At 38.6% G+C, this 19,815-nt stretch overlaps 1 protein-coding gene across 1 annotated transcript; it reads right to left on the minus strand.

Moving 5' to 3' along the window:
- Positions 1-8,994: 8,994 nt before the first annotated feature.
- LOC127227309 (olfactory receptor 5K3) lies at positions 8,995-9,933 on the minus strand. Its single transcript, XM_051191631.1, has one exon. It carries the CDS (start codon positions 9,931-9,933, stop codon positions 8,995-8,997), a length of 939 nt encoding a protein of 312 aa, XP_051047588.1.
- Positions 9,934-19,815: the final 9,882 nt, after the last annotated feature.

The following is a 19,815-nucleotide window of genomic DNA, read 5'->3' on the forward strand; positions in this document are numbered from 1 at the left end:
TCCTTTGAAAATAACACCATTCCCCTTCCCCCCAAATCTCAGAAGCTATACAATGGAAATTTATGGCTTTGTGATTGATCTGGGGTGGTAGTGGAGGCACACACCTTTAATCCCTGCACTTGGGAGGCCAAAACATATAATTTTATAATCAGAAAATTATACTTGATAAATATAATGCAAAAAGAAAAGACCCATAGACAGAGATTGGAGTTCGTGGTTCAAGCTGCAAGCTGAAGACCAGAAAAGCAAAGCAACTGGCCACTAGCTTTTACCTCTATCTCAGGCTGAAAGGGCTGTCCTTTCCTCAGCGTGGCTGGAGAATAAATTTCCCCACCAAACATAAAACTACAACCCTGTCTCTACCAGGCCTAAGACTACAGTCCCAGATTGCTGTCTCTTCCTTTCACACTTCTCAAATCCTGGGATTAAAGGTTTGTGGTCCCAAGTGCTGAGTCACCTTTATGTGAGCTTTTTCTCTTTAGGAATGCATCAAGTTCCTGTATTTCAGTGTGGCCATGAACTAATAGATATCCATCTACTTGTCTCTTGAGTTCTGGGATTAAAGCTTGTGTGCCACCACCACCTGGTTCTATGGCTAGCTAGTATGGCTGCTGGGATTACAGGTGTGTATCACCATTGCCTGGCTCTATGGCTTGTGGATAGCTTTGCTTTCTATACCATCAGGGAAGCTTTAATAAATCATAAACAATATATCACCACAGATGAATGTATGTCCATTTCTTATAAAAATTTGCAAGACTACACAAAATAGTTTTGTGGTGTAAATGTTTACTATCCCTCAGAAGCCACCTGCTTTTTAATTTCTGGTGATATGATGAGATTGCTGAACGTTTAGGAGGCCCAAATGAGACAAAGTGAGGTAACTGCATATGGTCTTGAAAGGGATATTAAGTCTTCTAGCCTCATTTCTTCTCTCTCTGTTCCCTGGCTCCCATATAAGAAACTTTCTTAAGTAATATAATTCATCCAGGATGGACTGCACCATGACTACCCTAAAGCAAATTGGGTTAGCTGACTATAGATTAGAAACAAAATAACTTTGCTTTTCTTTGGTGAATTTTTATGTTTAAGATTTATTTTTGTGTGCACCTGTGTGTCTGTGAGTGGGTATGTGCACATGAGCGCAGGTCCCCGTGGAGGACAGGTTTGAGGAACCCTGGAACTAGACTTATAGATAGTTGTCAGCCTTCTGACATGGGTGCTGGGAACTTAACTCAGGTCCTCTAGAAGAACCATGGTGTTCTTAATCACTGAGCAATTTCTTAAGCCCCTTCATGAATTGTTTTGTTTTGTTTTCTGTTTTTAGGTATTTTTTTGAGTAATAGAAATATGGCTGTCTTGGTAAGGGATGTCTGATAGCTCCTTGTCGTCAATAGGAGTCAACATGACCTCTTGACTTAATATAAAGTGTGTTTGAACAAAAGATTATGGAGGAGAACAATATTAAGCACAACTATTGAGATCCACAATTACAAACTTCAGAACACTGTCTCCTCATACCACATATTTTAGTGGGATTAGTAAGATGTTACTAGCAGGGAGAAATGAGTATGAATTTTCTGTGGGAATTTAATTTTGAAAAAAAAAAAGGTATTTTTTCCAGTTTTTTATTTAATTATTTTTTTATTTTACATGTCGATCCCAGTTCCCTCTTCCTCCCTTCTTCCCTCCAACCCTCCCTTTTACCCTCTCTCCCCCCTCACATGCACCCTGACCACCCTCCCATCCCCTCCCCCACCCCCATTCCACATGTAGGACTACACTATCCAGGTGGGGTCATGTAGATCTGTCAAGTCATTTGAAGTAGGGACTAGGACTTCTCTTCTGTCTCTAGGTTAAGGGAGTATCCCTCCATGGGGGCTGTGTCCACAAGGTCCTTTTGTGTACCAGGAATACATCCTGGTTCCACTGTCTGAGGTCCCTTAGACTGCTCAGTCCTTCTGGCTGAGACCCATATTCAGGGGGTCTGAGTCAGTCCCATGCTGGATTCCCAGCTACTAGTCTGGGAGGACCATTAGATCCTCCTTGTTCAGGTCAGCTGTCTCTATGTGTTTCTGAAACCTGGTCTTGTCCACTCTCTTTGCATCTGGATTCTAATTAGACTCAGTGTTTAGTTATGGGTGTTTGCTTCTGTTTCCAACAGGTACTAGATGAGGACTCCATGATGGTGGATAAGTTAGTTGCTGATCTCACTATCTGGGAAGGGCATTTATGGTAGCCTTTCCACGGTTGCTCAAATTATTAGTTGGAGTCAGTCTTGTAGGACTGTAGACCTTTCTTTAGGTTTAGTTTTCTCTTCAAACCAATAATGGCTCCTTTTTTATGTTCTCTCTCTCTCTCTCTCTCTCTCTCTCTCTCTCTTTGTCCCCCTCTCTCTCTCTGTCTCTTCTCTCTTCTATTCCTACCCTGACTCAATCTTCCTAGTTGCATGTGCATTCCTCTCCTCCCCCTTTCTTTCTCCTTGTTCTCTCTCCATTCACTGCCTCCCCCACTTCTCATATGCTCTGGGGGACTTGTCCCTCCCCCTTTTGTGAGAGACCTTATCTGAATCTCTTAGAATTCACCTTGTATCCTAGTTCCTCTGGTGGTGTGAATTATAGGCTGGCAATTCTTTGATCTATGTCTAAAATCCACATATGAGCGAGTACATACCATGTTCCTCTTTTTGTGACTGGGTTACCTCATTCAGGATAGTTTCTTCAAGTTCCATTCACTTGCCTGAGAATTTCAAGATTCCATTTTTTTTTTTTGTTTTGTTTTTCTGCAGAGTAGTATTCCATTGTGTAGATGTGCCACATCTTCTTTATCCATTCTTCAGTTGAGGGGCATCTAGGTTACTTCCAGGTTCTTGCTATTACAAATAGTGCTGCTATGAACATAGTTGAACAGATGTCTTTGTTGCACGGATGTGGATCATTTGGGTATATGCCTAAGAGGGGAATTGCCGGGTCCTGTGATAAACTAATTCCCATTTTCCTGAGGAACCGCCATACTGATCTCCAAAATGGCTGTACGAGTTTGCACTCCCACCCGCAGTGGAGGAGTGTTCTCCTTTCTCCACATCCTCTCCAGCATGAGTCGTCACTGGTGTTTCTAATTTTAGCCATTCTGGAAGGAGTAAGATGGTATCTCAGAGTTGTTTTGATTTACATTTCCCTGATAGCTAAGGATGTTGAGCACTTTCTTAAGTGTCTTTCAGCTTTTTTTATTTCCTGTAATGAGAATTCTTTCTTCAATTCTGTATCCCATTTTTAATAGGGTTATTTGGTATTTTGTTGGCTAGTTTCTTGAGTTCTTTGTATACTTTGGAGATCAGCCCTTTGTCAGATGTAGGATTGGTGAAAATCTTTTCCCAGTCGGTGGGCTGCCGTTTGATCTTGTCCACTGTGTCCTTGGCCTTACAGAAGCTTCTACTAGGTTGTTTTGGCTATCTTTGATCTTTTGTTTTTCCATATAAAGTTGATTATTATCCTTTCAAGGTCAGTGAAGAATTGTGGTGGGATTTTAATGGGGATTGCATTGAATCTGTAGATTGCTTTTGGCAAGATTGCCATTTTTACTATATTTATCATACCTATCCAAGTGCATGGGAGATCTTTCCATTTTCTGGTATCTTCTTTAATTTCTTTCTTTACAGCCATAAAGTTCTTACTATATAAGCCTTTCACTAGTTTGGTAAGCATTACCCCAAGATACTTTATGTTGTTTGTGGCTATTGTAAAGGGTGAGGTTTCTCTCATTTCTTTCTCAGCTTCTTTTTCATCTGAATATAGTAGGGCTGAGTTTATCTTGTATCCTGAGTTTGCTGAATGTGTTTATCAGCTTTAGATATTTTAAAACACAGAGTGTGGGTTAAAAGTTCTTCTGTTTTAGAAAGAAGCCAAGCGATTTGGAGGACAATGACCATTTTCCCCTTCCGAATTTGATATTTACTTCAAGCAAAGTTTCTAAATGAGTATTATCACCACAAATGAAAAGCATTGGGAACCAGAGAGTTCACAGTTCCACCATATCACCTTGTAGAGTAGATTTTGGCTGTCTAGGAAAAAAAGCCATTTTAGAATGAATATCCAATGAACAGTCTTCAAAGAAGATAAAAACAGTATTTCCTCTAGCAAGATGAGTCGCTCTTATGAATCTCTAGTGATACAAATGGAAAACTGCGTTCCTAGCATTATAGAAAATAAGTTTAATCAAATCAGGAGGAAACATCAGGAAATTCAGAACATAAAATGTTTTTACAAGACATACGAAATGTATGTATATATAGTATTTATGTGTAATAAATACAGATCTAGATTGTATGTACAAGTATGTAGTTTAGCTTAGGGATCTTAACAAATTAGATATTAATGATCTTAACTGTGTAAAATCTTAGTTGGTTTTAATCTGCATTTTCTTGATCAAACACATTTCAGAATCACAAAATATTTTCAGAAAACTCCCGAGCTTCAAAATGTTAAAGATTTCTTGGGAAGAAAACAGTAGCAACATGCAAAAACGGGTTAATTTATTGCAAGTCAGTGTTTCACTTAATTTAATCAGTTAAATGCCTGTGAATCAATGAATCTTAGTATAGTTGAGTAGGATAGTTATTTGCCATGGAAGTGTACTCTAAATTAGCTCCACAGGTTCCACTATGCTGTACAGGTCATGGCTGTCACCCTTGGTTATTCTCCAGAACTGCATCCATGAAAACAATTGGCTGCAGTACACAGGGAAATCAGGTTGGACTTTTTTTTCTGGTTGTCTAGCTTTCATAGTGCCAGAACTTGCTATATATAGGAAGCTGATGGCTAAAATTTAGCAAAAATAGTCTTTCCATTTGGATCTTGCATTCTATAATACCAACTTGTCAAACAAGATGGTAATGCAATAGTGACAGGAGTGTAATTATTGCAGCTAGCTGCTTTATGATTAGGTTTGAGGCTCTCTCTGTTGCAGGGAGTTCTTGCCCAGTAACTATGGACCTGGTTAAATGCCTGTGAGTGGTCAAAGACACTCATTACTTTTGTTAAATGGTTATGTGGCCAAACTGCTTCCTAAATATTTACATTTTATACCAATGTAATTATGTCCTAAGAATTGATCAAAGAAGTTTGTCTTTGCAATAGATGGTAGGCTCAGACTCATTGTTGACTTATCCTGGTCAGCGAGGTCTGTCTCTGCAGATGGAAGGAAATGCCAAGAAGGAGTGGGTAACCAGGGAACTTTCAGGTGATTGAGATCAAGAGTTGTGCAAAGAAAGCACTTCTTATTTTTATTACCAAAGCAAATAAAATATGAGATGACATTTACAGTTAGCTTAAGCTAACTGTAAAAGAATGAATACACTCGGTATTATGTCTTATCTTTGGTCATGTGGTGAGATCCAAGAATATTCCTCGCAGGCCTTTGTCTTTCCAGCAGAAATACTGTAGACATGCCAGGGCATTCCCTTCATGTCCTTGCTTTCAAGTGCATTCATTTTCCATAGTTGATGCAGTTCTTTCTAAAAGGGTATCTTGTGAGAAGAATGTTCTACACTCTGCCCTGTCCATACTTTACAGTAATTTCATAGCTTCCTCACACAGGTTTCAAAAATTCATGACTGGTCAAGGTGCAGAGAACAAATGACTTTTGAGTAATTATCCTTAAGTCACTCATCATATCATCTTTAAGCCTGAAACAACCCTTCAAAGATTCAGAAGTCATCACAGAAGCAGGGGTGGGAAGAATTTAAGCATCAGATAATGGGGAAAGGACCGTGAAACTGTATAAGGGACATGATGCAGACATGCTATTCATGAATTCATGAAAGTTTGGTTGTCTGCACAAACTGGGCATGTAAAATTTCAGCCACAAATAGTGTTGAGGCTCATGGCCCTTTGCCCAGGGGAGTCAGTGGCAGTTGGGGGCCTATGGGAAAAGTCACTGTCTTCAGTGGTGTAGCCACTGGTGAGTTATTTATGCTCCATACCTATGCTCACCAGGGAGGCCTTGGTTAAAGCCAGTGAGTCACAAAGCAGAATGAAAAAACAGAACAAAGAATCATTAAGATGGGATGGGAAGTTGATGAGTGGAGTGAGTCCAGAGGGAAGTAAGAGAGAGCAGAAGGATGAGTGTAGCCAGAATGTAGCACATACATTTCTGAAACTGTAAAATGACAAATTAATTTTGAAATGTAGAACATTTAAATAAGCAATTTCCTATTTATCTGCAGATGTTACAATCTTAAAACAAAATACAAAATACAAAAAACACTTTGAAGGGGATATTTAATGAATGTACAATTATACCAGGTACTGTTTAATTAATATAAATAAATATGCTTCACAGAGAATGAAAGGAGGCCTTTCTTCTACTTTCCTACAATTAAAATCTTACCTTTATTTAATATGTTGTTTTCATGAGAGTGATCATCTCATTTGACTATTATATGCTCTCTTCTCAAAATCTATTATGTGTATTTTTTTTAATTTAATTTTTGAGATAATAAATTTCTCCCTTCTCTTTTTCCAACTCCTCACATAAATCTCTTCCCACTTCAAATTTTAACAGTTTTAAACTGTTATTTAATGCATATACATATATGCATAGACATTATAGATTCCTAAATATAATAACTTGTTTTTGAAGTTTCACACCAGTTTCTTTACAGTTGAATCAGTCGTTTGATTAGTTTCCAAGAGATACAGCTCTAATGCCCTGTAGCTCATGGTTTTGTACAAATTCAGATCCCTAAAGTGACGTTTTAGGCTCCTACTATCTTGATTCACTCTACTCTGCATCCCACACTCCCTTTCTCCAGGAGTTTGATACCTTGTTGGCTCAGGCCCGCTGCTCACTCCACTTTCCACACTCCTTGGCACATTCATTTACATGGGTATGGACTCTGGTAATACTCATCACTGTTTCCCCCTGCGACACACACACAAAGGGTTTCTCTGTGCTGTCTTGGAATTGCTTTGTAGATGAGACCAGGCTAGCCTTGAACTCACAGAGATCTGCCTGCCTCTGCCTCCTGAGTGCTGGAATTAAAGATGTGCATCACCACATCAAGCAATGAAACAATTCGGTGAACTTTTCCCACCACTTCTTCCTCTTTCCCTTTTGTTCTTTTTTCCTCCTTCCACACCGTAGTCAAGACTGGCCTCAAACTAATAGAGCCACCTGTCTTGTTGCAAATGTCATGGCTTTTTTCTTTAAGATACTGCTTAATAAGCAATATAAACTTTTTTCAGAAACAGAAGTATGTGGAGAAAAAAATGTTGATGCAGACTCTGTATGTATTGACTTCTCTGGCAAATTATTCACTATTTCTCTGTATGAGGTTTTTATTTTCATAAATAGTAAATCATACCTAGGTAGGTACATATATAATATGTATTATATTATATATAATACAAACAGATCCTTGAGTATTAAAGGAAGCTATTTGTAATTGATAGATATTGGGAGGAGCAAAATCAGTTTTTTTCAATGTGATTTTGTATATATTAATTATATTCTAGGGTAGGTCCCATGCTCACATCCAGCAAAAATTGTACTTCATGATCTACCTACTTATCTATCTATCTATCTATCTATCTATCTATCTATCTCTCTATCTATCTTCTTTCTTTCTTCTATTCTTTCTTCCTAGAGGGTGAGAACATGAAGTTTGGTAGGTGGATTAGGTAGGTGGGGGAGGAGAAGGAATATGATTAAAATATATTATATTAATTTCTCAAAGAATAAATAAAAGAATATTAAAATAAATTTAAAACAATTTTAACATCTTTAGTAAGCTTGGCAGAGCATACATTTCTAAGACGATATTTTTATTTTATATTTGCAAATTTATTTTATGAGAATGTATTTTAGTTTAGATGTTTAGGATTTTTACAAAATTCATGCCTTATTTATACTTGAATGAAGTCTTAATTTTTATTAACTCTTTGGGCATGTTCAGTGACTAGAGTCACTGAAGATTTTTAGTATTCTTAATGACCAGCACACTGAAAAAAACTTGGTGAAATGAGTAGATTTAATAAATACAATATTATATGTGATGGACAAATTATCAAAGGAAAGGGTTAAAATCCTTTAGGACTTCATCAAGAAGAACATGATTTAAAATCATAATTTGACAAACCACCAAATATATTCGTTAGGGAAGAGATCTGATTCTAAAATGACAGTAGTTTAATAAAGAATTTAAGTAATTTAAATATCTTGTTAAATGTTTATGATTTTCAGCAAATTTGACCTCATTTATGCAAATATCACCTCCACCTTTTAATACTAGGGTAATATTAAAACTTCTTCAATAACCAACAAAGTAAGAAATGATATTAGAGAGAAAAATTTAATTTGATAGGCCTTTTAAGTAACTATCATATGTAACAAGATAAAGTAACAAGATCTAGGAAAAAATTCAAAGCATCAGAAATTACTTTATGAAGAACATCATTTCAAGTTCAATTTGCTGAACAAGTCATTTAAATTTACCTTCATTCAGATAATTTATGACTAAGTGATTAAAACTAAATATTTAATTTTTGTTGACTAAATGTTATCTGTGTGAGTATAGGTGAAAAAATAAAGTCAAGTTAAAACAATACACAAGCATACAGTTTGCTTGCAAGCTGAAATTTTAATGAAAAGATTAGAAAAGGTAAATGCAATGCTTTGTTATGTCTTTGAGGTTTTACTTTATGATTTGGATCAGAAACTTTACTGAAGATTAATAAAAGCTATCTTTACTAATGCTTATTTGTATTGCTAGCATTTATAGGGACTGTCAAGAACTGAGACTTCTAATGCATCTAGTATCAAAGAACTTGAAGTAAATGTTTAATAAACCTGCCCCATCTGAACTACTTTGAGTAAACAGTACCATCATTCCATTATTTCATGTGTCAGTTACAAAGTTGTACTTTTCTGCTTTTTAAGTATCCACAGACTTATATAAAGTTTGAGTTAATTTTCAAAGTTGGTGTTGTCAGAATGTTACAATTGTCTCTTTATTGTTTTTTTCATCACATTAATCACTTCCTTATTCCTCAGACTATAAATGAAAGGATTTAGCAAAGGGATTACTAGAGTATAAAAAATAGCAACAGGTATGTCTTTATACTCTTCATTAACTGAACTTGGTCGAATATACATGTAGAGAAGAGAGCCATAGAATATTGACACAGACAGAAAGTGGGAAGCACAAGTAGATAAGGCTTTGCTTCTTCCCTCTTTGGACTTCATTGTGAATATAGTAAAAAGGATATAGAGATAAGATATCAGGACTACAGTAATGGTAAATGTTTGAATTGAACCAGAAAAGATGAGTATCATCAATTCATTAAGGTAAGGGTCAACACAGGAGAGTCTGTATAATGGAAGGACATCACAAAAAAAGTGCTTGATTACATGAGACCTGCAGAAAGTTAACCTGAACAAGAACCCTATGTGAATCGTGGAATGCAAGTTTCCTCCCATGTAGGCTCCTGCGGTCATCTGAAGGCAGAGCTTCTTGGACATCATGGTGTGGTACTGCAGGGGGTTGCATATGGCCACATAGCGGTCATAGGCCATTGCTGCCAGAAGGAAGCAGTCTGCACTTTCAGCAAGACAGAGAAAATAGAACTGCGCCATGAATTCATAGAGAGAAATCCTTCTGTCCACAGAAAAGAAGTTCTCTAGCATCTTGGGAGTGATGGCGCAGGAGCAGCAGGAATCCATGAGAGCCAGGTTGCCCAGAAAGATGTACATGGGTGTGTGAAGACGGCGTTCCATGTAGATCAAGGCCACCAGCCCGAGATTCCCCACCATGGTGACCAGATAGATAGCAAGGAACACCGGAAAGAGGAGGGTCTTCATGTCTGGGTGATCTGAGAATCCTACCAGGATGAACTCTGTTGTCAAGGAGTAGTTGTCCTCAGTTATCTTCACCATCTCTGTTGACAAGTGAGAAAGAGTGCAACTGTGAACTGACCATTTCTTACTTTGCTTTGTAAGGGGATTTTTTGCTTCAAGCATCACCCACTGTATTTGGAATGTATTTTTTCTCTTAAAACATTATAACTTTTGATTGAAAGTTGTGACTTCCATAGCTCATAGGAGTTTTTGATATTTCCTGAGTGAAAACCTAAATTGGAAAAGATTTACCTTTCTGCAAAAATGTAAAGACATAAAGAAAATTTAGGTTACCTAAATTTGGCTCAGTATCCTCAAATAATTTGTTTTATTTTTGATGCTCCTTTCCCTTTCTACCTAAATTTTAAAACCAGTTGTCTTGCAAATATGATAAAATTATTTTCATATCTCTCTCATAGAAAGAATATTTAGAAAAATGTTCTAGAGATATATTAAATTTATTTTCCAAATATCTAAATCCTCCCTGTATTTTGAAAGAGTCATTTTACTTGAACTGTCTTACACAATTTTAACTCAATCATAAACCACACCAGTGTTATATTCTGAACAGTGGAATATATTATCCTTCAGCACCAAAATACAAATTTCTTGTGCATAATTGCACAATCCATATTGTTTTAAGTATCAATGATTTTTTAAAAATTATATTATAAGCATTTTTGAGGCTTATTGTAACAGACTTCTGTGAAAGACTATAAAAATATGTGATGAAGTAAAGGGCTTAATTCTAACCCATGCACTATTCAATGAACTTTACCAAGAGATCTAATTTTCTATATCCTGGTAATGAATCCAGTGTATTCTTTCTTTTGCTAATAGAATCATTATCTTTAAGAAGAATCCTGACCTGGGTGGTGGTGGTGCTTGCCTTTAATTCCAACACTCAGAGGATCCACTCAGGTGGATCTCTGTGAGTTTGAGGCCATCCTGATCTATATAGCTTGCTCTAGAATAGCCAACGTGACAAAGAAAAACCGTCTTGAAAAAAAAAAAGAAAGAAAAAAGAAATCTAGCTCTTATGATAAAGGAACTGGGAAGAGTTGGGAGAGGAGAAAGAATATGACGAAAATGTACTGCAAGTAAAAATTTTAAAGAGGCATATAGAGATAAATTAATTTAATGAAAGGAAGAGTATAAAAGTACAGTGTTCAAAATCTTCCCTTGTGAAATATGAATGTTCATTATGCTAATGCTTCTTTAGAATATTGATTCTCTAAATTATAACATAGTAGATAAAAGCTAATAAAGAAGTTTGCCTCTTAAACTTAGACTTGTTTTTGATGCTTAAATAGAAAACCTTTAAACAAGTCCATTTCCCATTATCAGTGGTACATTAAAATATACCACCAAATCTAATCAACTCAATTCAATGGCCTTAATGTGTTTGTGTATCTGTAACCAGAGCATCCAAAGAAGATGGTGGGAATTTCTTTGTTCTGGTACCTGAGTTCATTGTATAACATTAGGTGAAATAGAAATAACTTTTCAATGCAGACATTTGCATTACTTAACAGAATATTTTGTGATCATAAGTGTTTATTCTGAAATGCCATCCTTTCAGAAAGTCATGTTAGTTATTGCATTGCACTTCAGTCCATTTTCACATAACATTCAACTACTCAAAAGGTCAGAAAGGAGTTGAAATTTATGAAGAATAGAAGTAACAAGTGAGGTATTTGATAGAAAAAGTAAAAATTAGTTAGAATATCTCTCTTACCTGATTTTACTGAGAGGATTTTTTTTTCCTCAGTATGGTCTTTGCTTTATGGTACAAGTGTCAGAACTTACAAATGTATGTATGTATGTATGTATGTATGTATGCTCTAAAGTTGCATTGAAGAGAATGAATACCCCAGAGGCAACCTACAAGTCAGTGTTAATAATAATGCCCATTACATTGCAAAGTTAAAATGTCTTCTATCAAGTCCCAAAGGGATTTCCGAGCACTGACACCAGAGTGTCTTGAGAGATTAGTTCCTAAACTGTATAAACCACTCAAACGAATCTACCAATGTCCTGTGAAACAATGAGGTTCAAACAAATGGCCTTCAGAAAATCTGCTCAGAAATCATTTTACTGATTTGTTCTTATTCAACTTTTTATAGGTCTCTTCACCACCATGTTTAATTAAAATGATGTGTATAATGCCAAAATTTATCCCTGGATCTGTGCACTTATATGTATTCTCTCCATCTTCTTCTAGTTAGAACACGTTTCTCTGTTTTGTTCTCTCAGTGAGTCTTACTTCAACTTATGTATAAGTTTCTAGAGGTTCCTATGCCAATTATAACTATGTGGGGTTTTATTAAAAAAAACATAATAAATAATGCTACAAGTGGAATTGGGGTGGGGGGATGGGAGGGGAAGGTGGTCAGGGTGCAGAGAGGGTAAAAGGGAGGGAGGGAAGGAGGAAGGAAGAGGGAACTGTGATTGACATGTAAAATAATAAATTAAATAAAATAAAGTTAAAAAATAAAGGAATGCCAAATGAATTCCCTGAGTTATCCTTTAAAACAAAATTTATTATCTTTTGTGTATGGGTGTTTTGCCTGTGGTGATATATTGTTTATGATCTAATAAAGCTTTCCTGGAGATCAGAATGCAAAGATAGCTGTAGCCATAGGGTCAGGCAGTGGCGGTACACACCTTTAATCCCAGCAGGCATACTACTTAGCCATAAAAGCCAGGCAGTGGTGGCACACACTTTCTATCCCACGACTCAGGAGACAGGCAGATTGATCTCTATGAGTTCAAGGCCATTCAGGTCTACATGAGAGTGAATCGGTCTATAAGAGAAACAGAGCTCACACCTTTAATCCCAACACTAGGTAGGTGATGGGAGATGACATTCTGTAAATATGTTTCTCGTATTGGTTAATGAATAAAGCATTGTTGGCCAATAGGAAGATAGGCGGGACTAGGAGACAAGGATGATTCTGGAAGTGGTAGGGAGGAGATCCAAGATGGAAGACAGAGAGAGCAGAACACCAACCCCTCTCTCTCTGGTAAAGACCACGTGGACATACTTAGATTAATAGAAATGGGTTAATATTTAAGACAGAGCGAGCCAATAAGAAACAAGTAACTGGCCAACAGCATTATATCACCACGTGGACATACTTAGATTAATAGAAATGGGTTAATATTTAAGACAGAGCGAGCCAATAAGAAACAAGTAACTGGCCAACAGCATTATATCCAGAGTCTCGGGTGTTATTTAGGGGTGGCGTGGCTCTGGGCCCAGGTAGGCAGGAAAAAACCATACTCATAACAGGTAGATATATGACAGAAACAGGGTCTCAGACTGGGCATTCAGTATTAGGCAATTATTCTGCAGGCACATTGAGGAGAGGATTGCTTCAGCCTTGGTAGAGGTAAGAATCCTCTGATGGATTGGCTACTTTGCTTTTCTGATCTATCTTAGGTCTTCTGAAAGACCAGCAAGTGCTCTTAATTACTGAACCAATTCTCTAGCCTCCATTACATAAACAATTCTTATTTGGAGAGGAAAATAGTAGATATACTAGGTTCAACTATTTTTTTTTTTAAATCTTACTATGTGGATTGATTACATCTTCTCTCCCTATAACAAGAATTTGATGTTATCATATAGTGTTTTAAAAATACTTTTATTTTAATTTGGTGTCTGTGTATGGGTATGTGTATGTGAGTGGCAACACCTGGAAAGGCCATGGGTGTTAGTTTTCCTGGCGCTGGAGTCACGTGCAGTTGTGAGATTCCCAGTGTGGATATTGGGGCTGAAACCTGGGTCCTCTGGAGGGAGCAGTACATCCTCTTAAAAACCTAGTCATCTTCCAGGAGGAATCAACAAAATCTGACAAGTCATTTGGAGTAGAGACTAGGCCCTCCCTCTTGCTTCTAGGTTAGGGAAGTACTGTGGAGTGGGGGGCATGGGAGGGAGGGAGAAAGGGAGGAAGGAAAAGGGAACTGGGATTGATATGTAAAATAAGAAAAAAATAAATGGATATGATAAAGAAAGAAAAACTTAGCCATCTCTCTAGCCCCACACATGCATTTTTAAATGAAATATTGACTGTTGTGCCCAAACTCGACCAGCAAGGAAAACACAACTCAGGGGAGATCTTCTTCTAGCAGTTTATTCAGGATCTTTGAACATGCTTCTTCTTCTAACCCCGGGGAAATGCCCGCACAGGCTTAAATCCCCTTGCACTGACCAACCCCAGTGAGCCACATGGACCCTGCAGATAGGCTGCTCTTATAGGGAAGCAAGCAAGCTGAACAGGCTTAGCCAAATAAGGACTTGTTTACGACAGAGCGCTCACCATCGGGAAGGTGGAAGGCAGAAGTCAGTGCCATCTTTAAGGCCCGGCACTTCACAGCTCTTTACAATTGACAATATTCTGTCTTTTCTTCCCATATTAGCTACTCCTTTCCTTTGTTACTGGTTTTTTTTTTTTTTCATCCTCATTCCAATAAGTCACTAAAATATATTGTTACTGCAGCTGGATTTGGTCACTTTTTCCTTTATTTACATTTACTCTTCCCATCTTCATCATGTATATGCCTGTTAGGAAGAAGACATTTCCTTGACATTTCTAATACTGTATTTCTAATATTCTGAAAACCTGGGAATCTGTAGTATTCAATATTTGCTGAAAGATTTTTTTTTTTTAAAAAATCACATTTTATTGCTAAAGAATCTGTAGTAGCACCCAGTTACTTTGCAGACCAGATCCAGGGCCTTATTTTAAAACTTCACATAGTTGACAGCCTACCTATATCTTGTGAGCCTTCTTGCTCCTGTTCAACATAGGTAATCTAGCTATACATACAACATGATAAATTAGGATTCCCATGGCCTATTGATCTTTACATTTTTTTTCCAGTTGTAGTCTTGTGTCTTAGTCTATATTTACCATAAAGAAGTTCCGTTGATGAGGGGTTGACAGCTATACTTATCCTCAGGTACAAGAATAAGAATCAGAATGTAGTAAGGAATTGTGCTGATTTAGCAAAGTGCAGGTAGTAATTTGTTTTGTGCAAAGCTCAATGGCATTGGAAAGCTGACTAGGCTTCTAGTACTAGGCATAATTCCCATCCTTTTGAGTGGGCCATAAGTCCAAATAGGCAGCCATTGGTTATCACCATTTATTGCACTTCTAGAGATATCTGGTGGTCATTGTTAGGGTTCATTGACATTGCAGCTGAGAAGGAGTATTAATCTCTTCCCTCACTTGACTGCTTGGATGGTATTTTCTGGAACTATGGAAACTAGTCCTCAGGAAGGAGACTTTCAGCTTAGATTCAGATTGTATTATCCAACACCTGTGTCCTAATTTTATGGTGTCTTCAGGAATAGGGGTTTATCTTTAGTCTTTGGGAGGAAGCCATAGGCAACAGCATAGCCTATTTTATTTTGGGAATTACTTGAACTACTCTGACCAATGATATTAACGGGGACTTATTCATAATAGTCAGAAACAGGAAACAACCTATATGACCCTCAACAAAAGAATGGATAAAGAAAATGTGCATTTACATAATGAAGTGTTAAAAACAATGACATGAAATTTATTGGCAAACAGATGGAACTAGCAAAAATCATCCTGAGTGAGGTAACCCAGGCCCGAAAAGATAGACATAGTAACTACTCACTTACAAGTGGATATTAGCTATAAAAAAAGGATAATCATACCACAATCCATAGAGCCAGAGAGGCTAAGTAATAAGAATACTCAAGGGGAGACACACAGACCTCCCTGGGAATGGGAAATGTAATAGATTTCAAAGACAGATTGGAGGCACATGGGAATGGGAACTGGTGGGATTGGGTGTGGGTAAGGGAGATGACTGGTATCCAGGTGCATCCCAGGATGAGGTAGAAACAGTGTAATGGAAATTTCCTAGAATATATGAAGATGACCCTAGTTAAGACTCCTAGTAATGTGAAATATAGAGCCTGAACTGGCCATCTTATGTAACCAGGCAAGGCTTCCTTTGGAGGGCCTGGAACACCAACTCAGCCACAAATTTTTTATTTTATTTCAATCTTCTTTATTGAATCTTTAGGATGCATTCTAATTCTGTTCTCCTCCTAGTATCTCCATGTCCCCCCACTTATCCCTTGCATTCCCCCATGAAAGAAAACAAAACAAAGCAAGCAGACAAAAATGCAAGAACAAAGCAAAAAAGAAAAATAAGTCCATTAAATCTACTCCAAATGACTTGGCAGATTTTGTTGATCCCTCCTGGAAGGCATCACCCTCCCTGTGGAATGGGGGGGATGAGATGGGAGGGAGAGAGGAAGGGAGGGAGAGAGGAAGGGAGGGAGAGGGAACTGGGACCGATATGTAAAAGAAAAAAAAAAAAAATAAGGAAAAAAGAAAAAAAAAAAAAAACAGAAAACAAAAAACAAAAAACCACACCTGAACCAGTAAAATCTCTGCCTCTCCTCTCCTGCTTCTTCATCACCTCTTCGTCCATCCTGGTGGCATTGAAGGTTTCAGTGTGTCACATAGTTACCCCTTTATACCATCACTTGACTGGCAACTGTTTATTGCAATGAGACTTAGGTCTAGTTCAAGGCCTCTGGTTTTTGGTACACCACCCTCACTGGATCTTCACCCAAGCACTTCTGGGGTTTCCTGTGTCTTGGAGGTCTTTCAGGTATCATTCTGCAGGACCAATCCCTTCACCAGCCCCAGTAGGACCTAGGTGGTGTAGATGCTAGGTTGTGTCAACCTAAGGCCTAGTTATGGGCCTAGATGTTAGTTAGTTGTGTCAGATAGGGCCACTTGCCTCGGGTGTGGTGGCAGAGGCTGCTCCCCAACATACATGCCCTCAGGGTACGTTCATCTTCACCTGTGGTGAGGGGTGGGGGAACCTTCTCTCCCAAGTGCAGGACCAGACTCTCTTGCTGTAGTGGGCTGTGAGGCGTAAGGCCAGCTTTCTCAGGTAGTGAAGAGTGGGACTGGCTCAGTATAGCCCTCTGATTTTTATCTGGCTTGATTCCTAAGGACTCCTGAGGTGCACTGGCCACAGACATCAGCATAGACCCCATGGCTGGACCATGGGCTCATGCATGGCCCTTGGCTGCAGCTTAGGCTCTGGGTGGAGTGAATGGCCACCCAGGTGGGAATGGTTCTGGCAGCTGTGTGGTGGCCAGACATCACCAAGACCTCAGGTTGTAGCCTTAACCCGGGGCCTCTATGTAACCATTAGTGCAGGACCCAGACTTCAAGCCGTGGTATGTAAAAGCTGGGTCTAGATGTCTGTATGACCCCAACTGTGGCATAGCCCCTCACCCACCCCGACTCCACCCAATTAGGAGGCCTGAGCAATCTATGGGACTTTTGGTACTGGGACCAGGATGTATCCCTAGTGCAAGAAGGGATTTCGGGAGCCCATTCCCCCCTGAAGGATACTCCCTCAGCCTAGAGACAGGGACAAGGGCCTAGTCCCTACCATAAATGATGCATAAATCACCGTTGGCCAATAGGAAAGTAAGATAGGTGGGACTAGGACATAAGGAGGATCTGGGGAGAGGTAGGAGGAGAGCCAACATGTAGGACCAAGAGAGCAGCGGTCCAGACCCTCTCTGGTAAGATAAGACTATGTGGAAACATTTAGATGATGGCTCTATGATGGCATATAAGTTAGTCATCAATCTCATTATCAGGGAAGGGCATTTAAGGTAGCCTTTCCACTGTTGCTCAGATTATTAGTTGGGGTTATCCCTGTAGGTCTCTGGACATTTCTCTAGAGTCAGTTTTCTCTTCAAACCTATAATGGCTCCCTATATTATGGTATCTCTCTCTCTCTCTCTCTCTCTCTCTCTCTTTCTCTCTGGAAGGGGCTGTGTTTATTCATCCCCTGACTCAATCTTCCTAGTTCCATGTGCTCTCCTCTCCTCCCCTTCTCTTTCTCCTAGTTCCCTCTCCACTCACTGCCCCCCCCCCACACTCCCCAGATTCTCAGGAGATCTTGTCCCTTTCCCCTTCTGTGAGGGACCTTATATGAATCTCTTAGAATCCTCCTTGTATCCTAGTTTCTCTGGTGGTATGAATTATAGGCTGGTGATCCTTTGCTCTATATCTAAAATCCATATATGAGTGAATACATACCATATTCCTTTTTTTGTGACTGGGTTACCTCAGTCAGGATGGTTTCTTCAAGTGCCATCAATTTACCTGCAAACTTCAAGATTCCATTGTTTCTTCCCGCAGAGTAGTATTCTATTGTGTAGATGTGCCACATCTTCTTTATCCATTCTTCAGTTGAGGGGCATCTATGGTGCTTCCAGGTTCTTGCTATTACAAATATTGCTGCTACAAACATAGTTGAACACATGTCTTTGTTGCATGGATGTGGATCATTTGGGTATATGTCTAAGAGGGACCTTGCCGGGTCCTGTGGTAGACTGATTCTCATTTTCCTGAGGAACCATAATACTGATCTCCAAAATGACTGTACAAGTTTGCACTCCCACCAGCAGTGGAGGAGTGTTCCCCTTTCTCCAAATCCTCTCCAGCATAAGTTCTCATTCGTGTTTCTAATTTTAGCCATCTTGACAGAGTAAGATGGTATCTCAGAGTTGTTTTGATTTGTATTTCCCTGATAGCTAAGGATGTTGAGCACTTTCTTAAGTGTCTTTCAGCCTTTTTGATTTCCTCTTTTGAGAATTCTCTTTTCAGTTCTGTACCCCATTTTATAATAGGGTCATTTGGTGTTTTGTTGACTAGTTTCTTGAGTTCTTTGTATATTTTGGATATCAGCCCTCTGTCAGACGTAGGATTGGTGGAAATCTTTTCCCAGTCTGTGGGCTGCAGTTTAGTCTTGTCAACTGTGCCCTTTGCCTTATAGAAGCTTCTAACTTTGAAGAGATCCCATTCATTAATTGTTGATCTCAGTATCTGTGCTCCTGGAGTTAGGTTCAGGAAGCAGTCTCCTAGACCAATTTGTTCAAGGGTACCTCCAACTTTCTCTTCTAAGAGGTTCAGTGTGGCTGGACTTATGTTGCGGTCTTTGATCCATTTGGACTTGAGTTTTGTGCCTGGCGATAGACATGGGTCTATCTGCAGTCTTCTACACACCATCATTCAGTTGTGCCAGCACCATTTGTTGAAGATGCTTTCCTCATCCCATTGTATTCTTTTAGCTGTTTGGTCAAAAATCAGGTGTTTGTAGGTGTGTGGATTAATGTCAGGATTTTAAATTAGACTACCTTGGTCTACCTGTCTATTTTTCTGCCAATACCAGGCTGTTTTCAGAACTATAGCTCTGTAGTAGAGCTTAAAGTCAGGAATGGTGATGCCTCCTGAAGTTCCTTTATTATTGGACAGGGTTGTTTTGGCTATCCTGGGTCTTTTGTTTTTCCATATAAGGTTGATTATTATCCTTTCAAGGTCAGCGAAGAATTGTGCTGGGATTTTAATGGGGATTGCATTGAATCTGTAGATTGCTTTAGGCATGATTGCCATTTTTACTATGTTTATCCTACCTATCCAAGAGCATGGGAGATCTTTCCATTTTCTGGTATCTTCTTTAACTTCTTTCTTTAAAGACACAAAGTTCTTGCTATATAGGTCTTTCACTTGTTTGATAAGCATTGCCCCAAGATACTTTATGTTGCTTGTGGCTATTGTAAAGGGTAATGTTTCTCTGATTTCTTTCTCAGCCCCTGTGTCTTCTGTATATAGTAGGTCTACTAATTTTTTAGTTTATCCTGTATCCTGCTAGTTTGCTGAAGGTGTTTATCAGCTATAGGAGTTCCCTGATAGAGTTTTTTGGGTCGCTTATGTAAACTCTTATATCATCTGCAAATAGTGAAAATTTTACTTCTTCCTTTCCAATTTGTATCGCCTTGATCTCCTTTTGTTGTCTTATAGCTTTAGCTAGCACTTCCAGTATGATATTGAA

Source organism: Phodopus roborovskii, unplaced genomic scaffold, assembly GCF_943737965.1.
Source record: "Phodopus roborovskii unplaced genomic scaffold, PHOROB, whole genome shotgun sequence".
Taxonomy (NCBI): Eukaryota; Metazoa; Chordata; class Mammalia; order Rodentia; family Cricetidae; genus Phodopus; species Phodopus roborovskii.

What these genes read in the sequence shown, in the direction of transcription:
- LOC127227309 (XM_051191631.1), bottom strand. Translation starts at nt 9,933, where the DNA reads ATGGTGAAGATAACTGAGGACAACTACTCCTTGACAACAGAGTTCATC.